The 15,619-nt window shown below is 35.5% G+C and overlaps 1 protein-coding gene across 1 annotated transcript; it reads left to right on the top strand.

The window, feature by feature from the left end:
- Positions 1-2,046: 2,046 nt before the first annotated feature.
- Positions 2,047-15,468, top strand: LOC101294852 (DNA-directed RNA polymerase I subunit RPA2-like). Its single transcript, XM_004300070.1, has 27 exons — positions 2,047-2,239; positions 2,327-2,400; positions 2,480-2,599; positions 2,787-2,863; positions 2,979-3,042; positions 3,385-3,455; positions 4,002-4,079; positions 4,169-4,214; positions 4,594-4,774; positions 4,860-4,912; positions 5,031-5,104; positions 5,679-5,796; positions 7,025-7,112; positions 7,250-7,365; positions 7,866-7,993; positions 8,064-8,143; positions 10,303-10,544; positions 10,647-10,811; positions 10,975-11,139; positions 11,256-11,330; positions 11,916-12,019; positions 12,096-12,171; positions 12,956-13,081; positions 13,177-13,311; positions 13,607-13,819; positions 14,352-14,609; positions 14,705-15,468. The coding sequence occupies exons 1-27, from the start codon at positions 2,062-2,064 to the stop codon at positions 15,113-15,115; spliced, it is 3,516 nt and encodes a 1,171-aa protein (XP_004300118.1). The 5' UTR covers positions 2,047-2,061; the 3' UTR covers positions 15,116-15,468.
- Positions 15,469-15,619: the final 151 nt, after the last annotated feature.

The following is a 15,619-nucleotide window of genomic DNA, read 5'->3' as shown; positions in this document are numbered from 1 at the left end:
ACTTACAGAGTTACATGAAAGAAAAAAAAAAGATGCAATGACAAACACATAATAACACCGATTATAAGTTTAGTGCTCATCTATCTAATTTCGATGCATACAGTTGTAATATTTGATTGAAATACATAAACATAGGTATCGAAAAATATTATAGTAACTTAACAACACGCATATTTGTACGTAAACCAAAGACACATGTTCTAAAGTGGGACATTAGATGTTCACAAGTTTAATTCATATACGCAAATATAATAATATATGATCATGTGGTTCTAATATCAAGAGTTAGTAGATAATATTTAGGTTATCAAGGGTTCCAAGCATTACAATTGAAAGACAATAAAATGTTAACATTCAAAAAATATTAAAAAGAATAGGTAGAATAGAACATTGAGAGCACAAAATATTATTAAAAAATAAATAAAAAAATGATGTATTGTAGGATCAACTTATTCACATGTAAAGAGAAAGTCTATCGTAGACTTTTCCAAATCTTTACTCTAGTGGATGGAAAAATATTGGAGTTTTGTGTGTGTAATTTACACTACAAAGTCCACAATTATCCATGAGTTATTAATTCCATAAGTATGAATGATATTTTGAATACATCTGAACTTCTATTCATTTTAAAAAGTCTTAATTGAATACCCTTGAATTTTGGTGGAATTCATAATGATTTTTTAAAATCTAGTTGAATACACCCAGATTTTGATTGATTTTTAAAAGTCTGTATTGAATACACCTACACTTTCAAATTCCATAGACTTTTTTAAAACTTCCACTAATTCCATATACAATACACCCCCTGTAATATAGACCAATTTCTATGCTTTGCATTGTATCATCTGTAGTCTGTACAATTCTCATTCAAAGCAAATTTTGACTATAGAAATTGAGAAATTTCATTGAATTCATTTCATTTAAATATCAATTTTATGCTTGTGAATGAAGCGAAAGCTCAGAATATATCATTCGAGCTAGGTTTTGTAAATAGTACTATTGTCACAAACTATATATATACTAGAGAGAGAGAGAGAGAGAGCATGGCAGTTTTGTAAATTATCAAACACTAAGGAAAAAATGGTCATTACGCAAGCATGGAGAGCCGTAAATCATCAGAAAAGCTGGGGCAAAACGGTAATTTCCACGGCCGATGAACAGTGTATAAACAGTGTTCACCGACCACTAGTGTTCATATATTTAGTTACTGACTATGTGAACATGATTGGGCAAATAGTATATTGTAAATGTGACTTTTTTTTCTGTACACAATAATAAAATAATAATACAAAACAATAGAAAATTCAAAGATATAATACAAAAATCAAAGTTTAATTACATTGATTAATATATAGAATGACAGCATCGATGCAAGTACTTTTGTTGTCGCTCATACTGCTTCTATTGGTTTTGTTCTAAGGGACCATTTTGATCAACTTCATATAGGTGTTGATAAAAAAAATTGGTGATGCTACTGTTCTAGTCGTTCAAGCAAACAACTTTACGAGAATCTTTTCGATCACACAACCTTTCTTCAGCAAGTTCCTCGAGTATTAGTTGAAGGTGACTCCAAGATTCTCATAGACTGTCTTGTGGGTAAAGCTTGTGTTCCCTGAAGTTTATACTTTGTTGTTCAAGATATTTAGTGATTGACATCCATGTTTCAGTCCTGCATATTCCGTCATGTTGATCGGGAAGCTAACTTTGTTGCAGATCGGTTTGCTACTTTTGGTTTTTTGTCTTCCTTTTCGTTAATATGGTTCCACTGTCTTCCCCTCTTAATGTCCCCAACGTTTCGTTTGGATCGGCTAGGAAATAAAGTTTGTAGAGGTTTTTTGTTGTAGTTTTCTGTTTTTTACTTTGTTTCATGTGGATATAAAGGCTAGTAAAAAGTAAAACAAAAGGTTTGCTACTGGTAAATAATGTACCAATTACTGTGGCGTTCTGTAACCAAAAAATAAAAAATAAAAAATAATGTGTGGTTTCAAAACGAACCAAAACCCCCCTAAAACCCTAGTCTCCTAAACCTCTCATTCGCCCAACACACAGCGGAGAAGAAAGATGCAACAGCAGCAGCACAAGAGGAGGACGAGTGCCGGAGACTTGGCTCACCTCCGTGAGCTGTTCCGGCACCACATCGAGTCTTTCGATTACCTCGTCTCCGCCGGCCTCGGCGTCATGCTCCGTGACATCAAGCCCGTCCAAGTCGACAATCCTCTCACCGGAGAAACCCTTCGCAATATCCTTCCTTTTCTCTCGTTCTCTTTTCAATTCAATTCAATTCTATTATATATTCGATAATGAATTCCTTGACTTGGTATGTTACTCTGGTTCGCCGATGATCCTATCCTAGGCCGACCTCTCAAGGACCGGAGCACCGAGCCTCTCTATCCTTTTGAAGTAGACTCTTTCTTTACTTGTTTGTTTAGTAGGATACTAATTGGTATTGACTGCTGTGTTTGTTTGTGTATCAATATAGTGTCGCCAGACTCGAATTTCATACACAGGGAAATTGTTGGCAGACATTTATTTCCAGCGTGGGGATAAGGCTCCTGTTAGAGAGCAGTTCAATTTCGGCCAGTTTCCCATCATGCTCATGGTCACTACTCTTTTCCTCTTTATATTACTTTGTGTTTGAGGATGACCATTGTTTTACTTCCTTTGACATTGATGGGTGTTCAATCGTTTTAAGTGATACTTTGAAATGTTAATAACAGTAGGGCATGTTAATTTTTGACTGATATATTGATGGGTGATAATGGATATATATTACTTGTGCAATGCAGTCAAAGTGTTGCAACTTAAGAGGTCATGATCCTCAGCAGCTTGTTTATTGCAAAGAAGAGTCATCAGAAATGGGTGGGTAAGTAAATTTGTTTCTCTTGTCTTCACTAGCTTGTCTATCCTTTCTTTTTGATATTCTTTTAGGTTTATTTTCTGCTATGTTAGTTCTAATTATTATTTTGTTGTTGTTATAGCTACTTCATTTTAAATGGGCTCGAGAGAGTTATTCGACCCGTTATATTGCCAAAGCGGAACTATGTACGTGAGCCTTTCCATGTTATGCAATAACTCTTGCGATACACCAAGTGGTCAAAGTAGTTTTTCTCTCTTGAAGGGTCCAAGTGTGGGAGAACTAATCCCCATTTTCTTGTATATACTTTTGTTCTGCTCCAAATTTGTCATAAAAGATTTTCTGATTTTTGGTCAGTCAAATGACTCAAATAACAGCAACCAACAAGCATCCCCATAAAACTTTGGGATTCTTCTACTCCTGAAGTTTTATCTTAATGTGCTAACTGACTGAGCTAGTTGGTTACCTAAATTTTATAGTTAGAAGGGAAGCATATGGCCTGATAAGTTTAAAACTTCTGTGTATTTCAGCCAATGAGTACGGTGCGCAATTCATTTCGTGATCGAAAGGAAGGGTATACAGATAAAGCAGTTGTGATAAGGTTTTATCTCTAAATTATACACATGTGATATTTCTTTAATTGCTGTCATATTCTTCCCTGTCCTGGTGTTGGTAGTAAGCAGTTTGAGGCATCTTATTTAAGATGCTATATTGATCATATCTCTTGGCATACATTATAAGTAGCCTTGCATCAAATCATTATGCTAAATAAGCAAGCCAATCCAGTCCAATGCATTCCAAGTAACCATTGGATTTGTAATTGAAAAGAGAATCCGTTGATGTTTTGTAATGGCACAAAGTTTTCATGTCTTAGTGATTTAGATATCCCATCCAACTCTTCACTCGCCAAAGGATATGTGCTGGTTATACTGACAGATAGATAAAGTTTAAAAATTTGATTCGGTTGATAATTCAGTTGAGTTAGAATAGAATTGTTTTACCATCCCCTAGATTTTTAATTAAGTTTGGTTGGGTCTGGATTGAAATTTGATCATTTGCCTTGGTTATATTGAATTGGAGTTTCAGCTTATTTGTGGAAATTGTAATGATGTTTATTTGGTTTGATTCTCCTTTTATGTCATGTTAGATGTGCAAGAGATGATCAGTCCTCAGTAACAGTCAAATTGTACTACCTGCAAAACGGAAGCGCAAGACTTGGTGTTTGGTAAGCAGTTTTAGGTTTGACACTTCAACTGAACTTTGGTTTGCATTTTATTGACTTAACTGTTAAAACATGTCTTACATGATTTGCAGGATACAGGGAAAGGAGTTCTTGCTTCCTGTGGGTCTTATTTTAAAGGTGTTGTTGAGGCTACAAGTTTAATATTTATATCTAAATATATAAACACACACATGTATAATATGTATAATTTTGTACTTCTGCTGGATCACTGCTTAATCATATGTATTTCATTCTAATTTTCAGCACATTATTAAATTTGCAATAGACTAGAGTATTTTATTCATGATCAAGTGTCTATGTTTAAAATTTCTGGTTGGCTCTCCTTCTCATATGCATATCCAAATAAAAATGTATCTTTCCTTAAGCTATTCTGTTAGTTCCATTATTCTTTTTCCTTTTCTATTTGTGCAGTCTGAACTAATTGTGTACTGCATACTTAACACTCATGATCATGTTGTCCTTAAACAAGATTATAACTCCCACTTTTTGGTAATAGGCCCTTATTGACACTCCTGATAATGAACTTTATGCGAGTTTGACATGCTGTTATCCTGAGAAATTTGAGAAAGGAAAGGGTGCTGTTGGCACTCAGCTTGTGGGTGAGAGGGCGCAAATCATTATAAATGAAGTAGTGGACTTGGGTCTTTTCACTCGTGGTCAATGTCTAGAACACATTGGTAACCTACTATTGTCTTCTGGTGGTCTTCCAATGATTGGACTTAAAATGTTAGATGTGTGTAGTGATCCCTTTATCATTATCAGGTGAGCACTTCCAACCTCTAATGGGTGGACTGGAGAATGAACCTTATTCAGTTGTAAGTCATGATCTGCGATCTTTTTACTCTCCCTTGAAACAGACAAGTGACTTGTGATTTGTTGACATGTTTGGGTTCCCATAAAATTTATTTCTGCTAATTCATTCTGTTTTGGTAGGTTGGAGATGCCGTTCTTAAGGACTACATATTTGTTCACCTAGATAAGAATGAAGACAAATTCAATCTCCTCATGTTAGCTACTCTCTCTCTTTCTCTTTCTCTCTCTCTCTCTCTCTCTCTCTCTCTATACACACACACACACACATATGCCTACTATAAGAAAAACTACAAAATCTCTTATACAAATACAAACCATAACAATCCATTGATCTGCATTGTTCGTATGTTAGGCCTGCACTGAAGTTTCATCCTTACAGGAGACAATGAAATAAAAAATATTTTTGCATTCTTATGATGAACATATTTGGTTTCATTCACCTAGTAAACGTTACTGTATTTCTGATAATGATGATAATAATCATATGGCCAATCTTTATGGGAAAAGATCCCTGTTAAACTAAGATCATCTTACCAAATGGGATTAATCTTGCTTTTGAAATAAATCGTTACGAGGGTAGTATATAGATGTGGGCTTCCATGTATTTTCACTTTTTATTAAAGAGTGACAAAGTTCCCTACAAAGAAAGAGATTTAGTTTTCTAATTTTCTGTAATTAGATCGTGTTTTCACTTTTCACTCTTCCTCACTATAAACCTATTTATTATTTTAGATCTTTCCATCAGTTCACAGATTTCTACTTTCGCAGATTCATGTTGCAGAAACTTTTTTCGCTGATGGATCAGACTTCAGTGCTTGACAACCCAGATTCCCTGCAAAATCAAGAAGTCTTGCTTCCTGGGCACTTGATTACCATATATCTCAAGGTAGATAAAACAGCTGTTTTTTTTAAGGGATATTGTTTGTGTACTTTGGGGAAAATATAAAATTTAGGTTTCTGGTGCATGACTCCAGATTGCCATAGTGCTATGCCAGTGTGGTGCAGAGCAGTAAATTTTTAAAGTATTCTATGGTCTAAAGCTTTCTATGGTACTGGATAAATATGTAGATCATGAGGAGTAGCATATTTATTATTTGTATATTCTGAGATTGTGTTTAGTTTTCTCCTGATATGAAAAATGTATTTTTCATTAACTTTTAAAAATGCCTTAATTTTTTTTTTTTGGATAGAAATCGTAATGGATGTCTCACTATTAACAAGAATAGGAAGTAAAGTCATTAAGATTTAAGTGCTCAATATTAATGTTATTTGCTTATTTGACCTGAATTTGTTCCTGCCAGTTCGTGAATAATAGAATAAGAGTTAGAGTCAACTTCTAATGAATCAGAAGTTTAAAGATTGAAATCAGAAAGTAGGATGAGAGATAAAATATGAATAAGAGAAGTTGAATTTAGTGAATAACTTCAATTCAAACATGTTTTTATATGCTCTGTAGCAGTAACTGATTTTTTTTAATAAAAAAGATCACATGGTTTAACGTTGAGGTTCCAGCCAATATACACTTTTAGCTAAGAACAAAATCTATAGTGACTGAGAATAACCAAACAATGGTTCATTTGATATATGATGTTGCAGAGCCCATGAAATTATCTCAACAATAAGTTTTCCTTCAGTGAACTTTTACTTCTTCTTTTTTTCATTATTTGATTTTCTTTGTGATGGCGAGATTCATGCAAATGTCTGCCATTTCTTTTTCATTAAAAAATGCTTGCCTTCTGGCTGCGCAATCTTTACAGATACTTGCTGAAATGAGATTCTGATTCTTGAGGTCTAGGACATGCACATAGCTCAAATGGACTATATAACTACCTGTAGTACTAGTTTAAATGAACATATGCTGCAAACTATGCTCTGGTTTAAGCCAATTGTTATTGTTTGTTTTGTTTATAATTTTTTAGTGGGTAGATTTTCTACTTTCCATGATCCTAAAGATGTTCACTCAGTAGCAAATTAGGTTTCAAGGGCATACATCTAATGAAACTATCGTTATTTTTTTGGTCTAGTACTAGTAATGTATAAAGCCAATGCATTATAGTGTATGTGTTGTTTGATTTCATTATTGCCTTGACTTATATTTTTATCCTCGCTCTCAGGAAAAACTAGAGGATTGGTTGCAAAGGACCAAAAAACTTCTTCAAGATGAGATTAAAAAGGAAAGCAACAATATCAATTTTGGCAGCGGTATGGTTTTTTGGTTAAAGTTTCCCATCTTTCTATGTATTGCACAACTTACTAAAATTCTCATTTCTCCACATTTTTCTACATTAGTTGCATTTTATCTTTTCTCATGAATTGACAATTCCTTTCTAATAATGCAGTCGATAGCTTAAAAAAGGTTCTGGATAAAAATCCTACAAGGCAAATCAGTTTAGCAGTTGAGAATATGTTGAAAACTGGAAGAATTAATACTCAAACAGGTCTAGATTTGCAGCAGGTATTGACTTCTGGCTTAGCTTATTTCAAGTATCATAGGTGTCTTACTAAATGCATTGCATTCTTCTTTTCTCGTCTCAGTTCTAGATATTTGAGTGGTGTTTGGTTGGGGTTCTGGTTCTCAGTTATCTCCTTGAATGACACAAGAAAGAGTACTTCTAAGTGATTTGAAAATTGTACGAGGTCGAGCATAATATACTTTTTTAGTGGTTACCATGTTACCAGTTTATCCTAGTTAGAACTTATATCTAGGTTCTTATTAGGGGGGATTCAATTTTTAGTATATATAAATGGGGATGAACCTTGATTTGAAGTCTCAAGTACTATATTCCTGTGGGGAAAAATTAACAAAAGTATTTCAATTCTTTGCCAGAATTTGATTAATCGTTACTATATCAAAACTTCCCTACTACTGATATATTGCAAAATTCTACTCTCTGTTCACCAAGAAGTTGTTCTTTTGATTTCTTCTAACTTCTTGTTTTCAAAATTATATCTTAGAGAGCAGGCTTTTCAGTTCAGGCAGAAAGGCTTAACTTTTTACGTTTTCTATCCCATTTTCGTGCTGTTCATCGAGGGGCTTCATTTGCTGGGCTTCGTACCACAAGTGTTCGGAAATTGCTTCCCGAGTAAGTATTATTTTTTAGGCTCTTCAAAATTTACTTGTTGGTTATTATTCATTTTTTCATTTACTTGCAGATCTTGGGGTTTCCTTTGCCCTGTGCACACACCTGATGGAGAGCCATGTGGCTTGTTGAACCATATGACTCGCACTTGTAGTAAGTTATTCACATTTATAAAAATTAATTACCTTTAATGTGTCGTATGTTTTTCATTTGTTCATATGATTTATGCTACATGTAAATGGACCGGAAAAACGTAAGTAACACACCCAAGTAAATAACTTCAATTTCTGACCAAGCAAGTACTTGCCTTCTACTACTGAAATGAGTAGTTACCACACCTCCTTGTACTCCTTTTTCTTCATTTTCTTATAATTTAGATTGTTAATTTTATGGTTTGATGCCTGGAATGAGAAAGACAGATCTTTAGTGATGGGGTAAACTTTAAAGTTAATAAACCAACTATAGCTGAAGCTTCATAGCCAGCCTTAGGAAGACCAATAAGCTTGTTTAAAGGGAATAGATGAATAAGGTCATGATAGGAGGGATATAGGATCTACTTTGCGGTTGTAATTAAATGGCTTCTCTTTGTATCGTATTTGTGAAGTGTTTTAGAAATTCTTTTCATCTCGAACCAGCTCATGAGTGCATAACAACCCTTAGGTTTCATATTTTCAACGTGCCCCTTAACTTCTGGCCAAACACCAGAGTAAGTCAAATGGGTGGATCAAATTTTGGGTGATATAGTGTGTGATCAAATCGGGCCTAACACCTATAAGAAATTTTTAATTGCCTGCTTTAAATTAGATGCCAAATAAAGTTAAAGCATCCTACCCAAATTGGCAATGCATGCAGATCCCATGATGTTATAGTGTTTTGGTAGGCTTAAATTGGTCTTTTGTGTTTTTGGCGAGCTATATGGCCAAGTGTTTAGTGATTTAAAACAGCACTCTCATCTACTATGTTGGATTTGCTAATTTTTGTGAAGTGAAACATGATTCTTGAGGTTTGATTATATGATTTAGAGCTTTTCGGTCTTTAGTCTATTTGAGTGAACTCTCTGGTTTTATTCCTGCTGTTGGTCGTGGCTTTGTTATCAAGGCTTTCTATATTTATAAAATCTTATCTCTCAAAAAGAGAAAACTTTGATGATCCGTCCATATAGCGGACCAGACTGAGCCAAACACATGGATCACTTAGAATGGGTAGCATGGAGCATATGTAGCCACATTTGGCTGGCCTGTGAATGAATTGTTTCTTCTGATGCCATTTCAAAGTAGTTGATATATCTCTGCTGTGTCATGTCTTTGTGTTACTGTTATTGTGATTTTTGTTATATATGTTATTGTTGAATCCTGTTTTTGGACTTTTGTGCGCTGTTGCTACTATTGTCTGTACTCTTTTCCAACTTAGTATTACTTCTCCTTTTTGTGGCGTGCGCATAGAATTTAAGACACAGCTTCTTTCAGACTAAGCAGACTCTTAAACTCTAATATAGCCAAGAGCAAAGAAATACCCCAAGCTGACTTTTTCTAAAGGTTCTTCATGTCAACCTCTTATGATCTTCAAAGCTTCTTTCCAACCAGAGAATTGATAGCACATGCTCCAAAACAACCCCCCACCCACCACCTTTTTTTTTATAAAAGAAATACATCAATGTGACAAAAGGCACAACCTTTGAATTAGATTATTGGTGTTACTTCTCCATGCCAACACCTTAGCTTTGGTGGGGATTTTGATCCTTCCTGAAAGATATGGAAAGAAAAGGTTTCTGTATTATCACTCTTTTTATTTTTATTTGATTCAAACCCAGCCATCCGTCCCATAATGACAGTGAAATTTGAATCCCTTGACCTCCACAGTGTTTGGTTCTTCAATGACCCGCAGCCCACAGCTCAGTGGATGACAACTCCGCTGAAGGCTCCAGTAACTTTTCCATGACTGCTCTCTAAGTTCAAGAAAAAGTTGGTATCATTAGCAAGTTGGAGATGATTTCCACCCTTTCTCAACCTTTCAATTAGTGATTGAGTTTCTGAATATTTAGATTTCCTTTTCCCGAAATCGTTGTTTTTCAATTGTGGTATGCGGTGGGCATAACTTCCAATCAAGCAAAGTATGTCAACTGTCATGGATACATTTTTTCTTAATATAGCCATTTCCAGAGAAATTGTGCATGTCATTGCTTAAATAAACACTGATGTGTGCATTCTAATTAGCTGCAAATTAATGTGGATTTATTTTAGTATTGTTTACTGATGTATTGTTTAATGATATATATGACCACCAATAACTCAATTCCATCATACTTTTATCAGGAATTACATCGTACTTTGATGCGCAAGGGAATATTAGAGATTTCACTAAGATGCAGATGTCTATTCTCAATGTTCTGATTGAAGTTGGAATGATACCTTCACTGCCAATGTTAGTTCATGCGGGTCTTCCTGCCAATCTTTCAGTTCTTTTAGATGGTCGTGTTGTTGGTTATATATCTTCCACTCAAGTTGAGAAAGTTGTTGCTCATTTAAGGAAGCTGAAAGTGTCAGCTGCTTCAGTGGTCTGTTATCTTTCTTTTTCTGTTTCATTTTTTGTATAATCCTTTGTAACCATGATGTTTGTTACATTTTCACTGATGATGGTGAAATGGTATATGCCTCAGATTCCAGATGACTTGGAAGTGGGATACGTTCCTCTAAGCATGGGTGGGGCATATCCTGGTCTCTACCTTTTCACTTCTCCTTCTAGATTTGTTCGGCCAGTTAAGAATATTTCGATCTCTGCTGTTGAAGGTCAAAACATTGAACTCATTGGGCCCTTTGAACAGGTTAATACTGTATTTTAGATTACAATTCCTACCTCAATTAGAATTACTTATTTACTTGTTATTACTTGTCTGATTTGTTCACAAGGTCCTTGCTTTGATGACAAGGTCCTTGCAGGTAGGAAACTAATAATATGATTGGCTACCTCATTTCCTGCTAAACTAGGTGTTCATGGAAATAAGATGTCCTGATGGTCGAGATGGTGGAAGGAAAGATGCTTTCCCTGCAACTCATGAAGAAATTCATCCAACTGGGATGCTCAGTGTTGTTGCTAATCTTACTCCCTGGTCAGAACATAATCAGAGTCCACGAAATATGTACCAGTGTCAGGTTCTTATATGTTTTGCCCTTCAGTCTCTTTGGTATTAATCTATATAATGCTTATGCTCTTTGTGGGAATGTGGTTGCTATGACATTTATTACATATCTTTTGTTTTGAATTATAGATGGCAAAACAAACAATGGGTTTCTCATTACAAGCACTTCGCAATCGTGCAGATCAGAAGTTGTATCATCTGAAGGTTGGTTATCTTCATTCACTTGCTATTAGTTTGCTTATAAAGAAGGAAATCATGTCAATATGTCATACATTCACTTCTTTTAACTATTTCATCATAAAGTACCAAAATGATATAGTGTGTGGGTTGGACACTACTGTTAGACAAGAGGGAGTCTAAGGATTGTCCTAAAATGGAAGGACAGGAAACAATTAATAATTATACATATTATTAATGAGAAAGTGGTTAGCACTTTGCTTCGAAAGTAAGGCTCCATTGAGAGATTTTGGCATTTGGGATTCGGTTTTATTTTTCTGATGTAGCTTTCAATTGGTATGCAACTATGTCCGACAACACAACCAGTTATATTTGTTTTTAAGTTTTTCTGATCGACTCAGAATGTTTAGGCAATTGTCTGTTTTCAGCATTTTCACTGTACTTGTTTAATGTTACTGCACGATTGCTCTTATTATCTGATGCATGTACCATTATTCTGTTTGTTTTAATCAACAATTCTGTTAATTGTTTGTGCGCTACTTCATGATCATTACTACTCATCAGTGTTTTCTATGGCTCTTTAAAACTCACCCTAATTCTTTGTAATGTTAGACTCCTCAATCTCCCATTGTCCGCACAAAAACATATACAAATTACTGTGTAGATGAATATCCAACGGGCACAAATGCAATCGTTGCTGTACTGTCATATACTGGGTAAGAATTTTGACAATAAGGAATGTTAGTTAATCTTTTGTAGCGTTTATAAATCCAGTTTTTATATGACATGTAGGTACGATATGGAGGATGCTATGATTCTAAGCAAGTCATCTGTAGATCGCGGAATGTTTCACGGATTAGTGTATCAGGTTTGTCACGAAGTTGTACATGATCTTTATAATATAGAGGGATAAGGGTATGTGTTATGATCCCCTAAACTATCTGAATAACTTAAGTGTGATGCAGCAAACCTACTGCTTAGATACCAGGATCAACAAGCTCTAAAGCTTGGGGCTTTGATTTAGGAATCACTCCCTGGTTTCTCACCAAAATTTAGGCTTCTCACCCAAACTAGGCTTCACGCCAATCCCATCACAGGAAAACTCAGAAACACTCTGATAATTTTATTCATATAACATAGCATAGCATACCTAGGTAGCCCTTACACTTATTTATACTTGAGCTGGTAGCTCAAATGGACTGCACTAAAGACTCTTCTAAAACTGAAGCATTAAAGACTCATTAGGACCCTCCCCTGAAACTGACACATTTAAGACTAACTTAAAGAGACCTTAAGACTTCTAAACTGAAATGGAAATATGAAAAGACACAAACAGCTTAGAGACTTCAGGAATCAGACTTTGTTTCCCTCCCAGGTGTAATAATTATCTTGAATGATTAGGTGCTTTCTCCTTCCATTTGTTTCGCTCATAAACCTTGAAAGGTTTGACTATGATGTCCTCATCAAAGTGGGCCTAAAGTTTCCCTGTAGGTAAATTGTTTTTATAGAAATACCACCAATCTATGCATTAATGGAGTCCACCCAAACTCTCTCTCTCTCTCTCTCATGTATCCCTATATGTATGAACTGGTGATATGGTTTTCTCATGGTTAAACCTGTACTCTTACTGATCCAATCATGGGTTTTGGCAGACGGAATCCATTGACTTGTCTGATCAAAAGGGTAGGTCAGGATCCCAGAGATCGTTCAGGAGAAGTGCTGCTGACAAGTCATATCATTCTCTAATCGATTCAGATGGTCTTCCTTATGTGGGTCAGGTTAGTATGTATAAAACCTGATAATTGTGATTTGTGCTCGGTTTAAGTTGGCCATAGAGTAATTTTGATTAACCTTAATCTTTGTTAAAATACAGACAATAAAACCAGATGAACCCTATTATAGCACTTATGATGAGGTAAAAGGTGCCATAAGAACGACAAAACGAAAAGGGTCAGAGCCTGCTATTGTTGACTATGTTGCTATTGATGGGAAGAAACAGCTTCAGAAGGTGAGTGGACAACATTTTTATACTGGAGATTGAGTTTCGTGAGTTAGTATTTGAATCTCTAGAACCATATTGAACCAATAGAAGGCTCACTACTGAAAGAAAAAAAGACATCAAGTTTGTTTCTCAAGCATCAAAAGGCATAGCTTTTGTGAAATTTTTTCCCCACAGGTTTTTTTTATACTAAAAGTGTTCAAAGTGCTTTAAACATTTCACTGTTTTGGATTCTATGTTGCACGCTTACTTTTCCTGTGTTGCCCTCTATTTTATATCTACCTCTTCCTTTTTTTTGGAGCAGGTGAACATACGGTTTCGTCACCCTAGAAACCCTATAATTGGTGATAAATTTAGCAGCCGACATGGACAAAAAGGAGTTTGCTCCCAGTTGTGGCCTGACATTGATATGCCATTTTCTGGAGTTACGGGAATGCGCCCAGATCTTATCATCAATCCACATGCATTTCCATCAAGAATGACGATAGCCATGCTTTTGGAGTCGGTTGCTGCAAAGGTACCCTGGACTTATAGAAATCCTTTTTTACATATGCTGGTATATTTTACATTTCCCATGGTGCAGAGGATTTACATTTCCCCTTTGTCCTCATATGTATATGCATGAATAATTATAAATACAAGTGCAATTTTGATGATTGATAGGCATAAACTTTTCTTTATTGCTTCCTTTCTTGAAAAGGATTGAATGATATAAATAGATCATATATATGACGATCCATTTTAAAAAATACTTTTACCAAAAATCCGAGTACTTAATTGGAACTGTAAATTAATCACCTGTTGATACAATTGAGAAATTCAATCTTGAAGGACCAAAATTGTAATGTGACCCTTTCATGGATATTATCTCTGTAGTTCCTTTTGTTATATGTTGTCTATAGGTTCCTTTTGTTATATGTTGTCTATATGCTCTTTCGCTATATATCCTTAACTGATTTTGTTAGAAAATGGAGTTAGATGCAGTTCAGTGAGTATGTTTAGAACTGTTGAAGAAACTATTATAGATGCTGAAATACTTTTTGCCACAGGGTGGTAGCTTACATGGAAAATATGTTGATGCAACACCATTTGCTAATTCAGAGAAGAAAGTTAAGGAAGAAACTAATGGAGAGAAATCCAAAACCCTTGTTGATGAACTTGGTGAAATGTTAAAGGTTAAAGGGTTTAACTACAATGGTGCAGAGGTATTGTACAGTGGCGTCTATGGAACAGAACTCACGTGTGAAATCTTCATTGGTCCTGTTTATTATCAACGATTACGGCATATGGTTTCAGACAAATTTCAGGTTTAAGATTCTCAGGATAACTCTTTTCACTGTATATGGTTTGTTCTGTTTTTGATTATCGGTTTCTTTGCTAACGCATTCTGTTCCACATGCAGGTTCGTTCTACGGGAATGGTAGATCAAGTCACACGGCAGCCTATAAAAGGACGAAAACGAGGTGGTGGTATACGTTTTGGTGAAATGGAGAGAGACTCCTTGCTTGCACATGGGGCAGCATATTTGTTGCACGATAGACTTCATACATGTTCTGATTATCACATTGCTGATGTATGTTCCCTCTGTGGATCCATCCTAACAACCTCATCAGTCCAGCCACCAGTACGGGTTTGTGAAATCCCTGGCATGCCCCCCATGAGAGCTCCCAAGAAGGTGACTTGCCATGCATGTAAGACGAGTAAAGGGATGGAGACGGTTGCAATGCCTTATGTGTTTAGATACTTAGCTGCTGAGTTAGCAGCTATGAACATAAAACTGAACCTCCAGTTGAGCAATGCAAGCGGAGCTTGATATCGTGCAAGAACCTAAAACCTCAAGCGAGGACTGAACAACACTGTAAAATGTCACTTGAGTTGGATAGAGGGTGGATGGAGTGAGTGGAGTCTTTGCACCTTGAACAAGTTTAGGAATAGAGCTAACGAGTTGTTTAGAAATATGCCTGTACACTAATGAGTAATACAATGTTGTCGTGGAGTAGAGGGTTGTTAGGAAAGGCCTAAGTTATCCATGAATGAGTTAAAGGGAGGGAGGGAGAGACTAGAGTTTTCATATGTTGTGCTAAGATGTTCATATAATATATTCTTGGGTTCTTAGTTTCTACCTGTACATCGACTCTAGTTGTGGTTCATTGATCATTCTTTCATAGCTCCCAACTTGACAAAATACTCATGGTATTGAGATGCATTTTTGATCAAAATCAGTCGCGATTGGACTCTTGAGATGCGTTTTAGATCAAAATCAGTGAGAAAAATGAAAACGATAGGATGACACAAGCATGGGCATTATAGTAACTTA

Source organism: Fragaria vesca, linkage group LG5, assembly GCF_000184155.1.
Source record: "Fragaria vesca subsp. vesca linkage group LG5, FraVesHawaii_1.0, whole genome shotgun sequence".
NCBI classification, from domain to species: Eukaryota; Viridiplantae; Streptophyta; class Magnoliopsida; order Rosales; family Rosaceae; genus Fragaria; species Fragaria vesca.
The sequence above is the reverse complement of the archived record's forward strand: the minus strand, read 5'-3'. Positions and strand labels throughout refer to the sequence as shown.

What these genes read in the sequence shown, in the direction of transcription:
- LOC101294852 (XM_004300070.1), top strand. Translation starts at nt 2,062, where the DNA reads ATGCAACAGCAGCAGCACAAGAGGAGGACGAGTGCCGGAGACTTGGCT. An exon ending in TGATTACCATATATCTCAAG is followed by an intron (nt 5,797 to 7,024) that starts GTAGATAAAACA and finishes CCTCGCTCTCAG; the next exon opens with GAAAAACTAGAGGATTGGTT. An exon ending in TTCACGGATTAGTGTATCAG is followed by an intron (nt 12,172 to 12,955) that starts GTTTGTCACGAA and finishes GGGTTTTGGCAG; the next exon opens with ACGGAATCCATTGACTTGTC.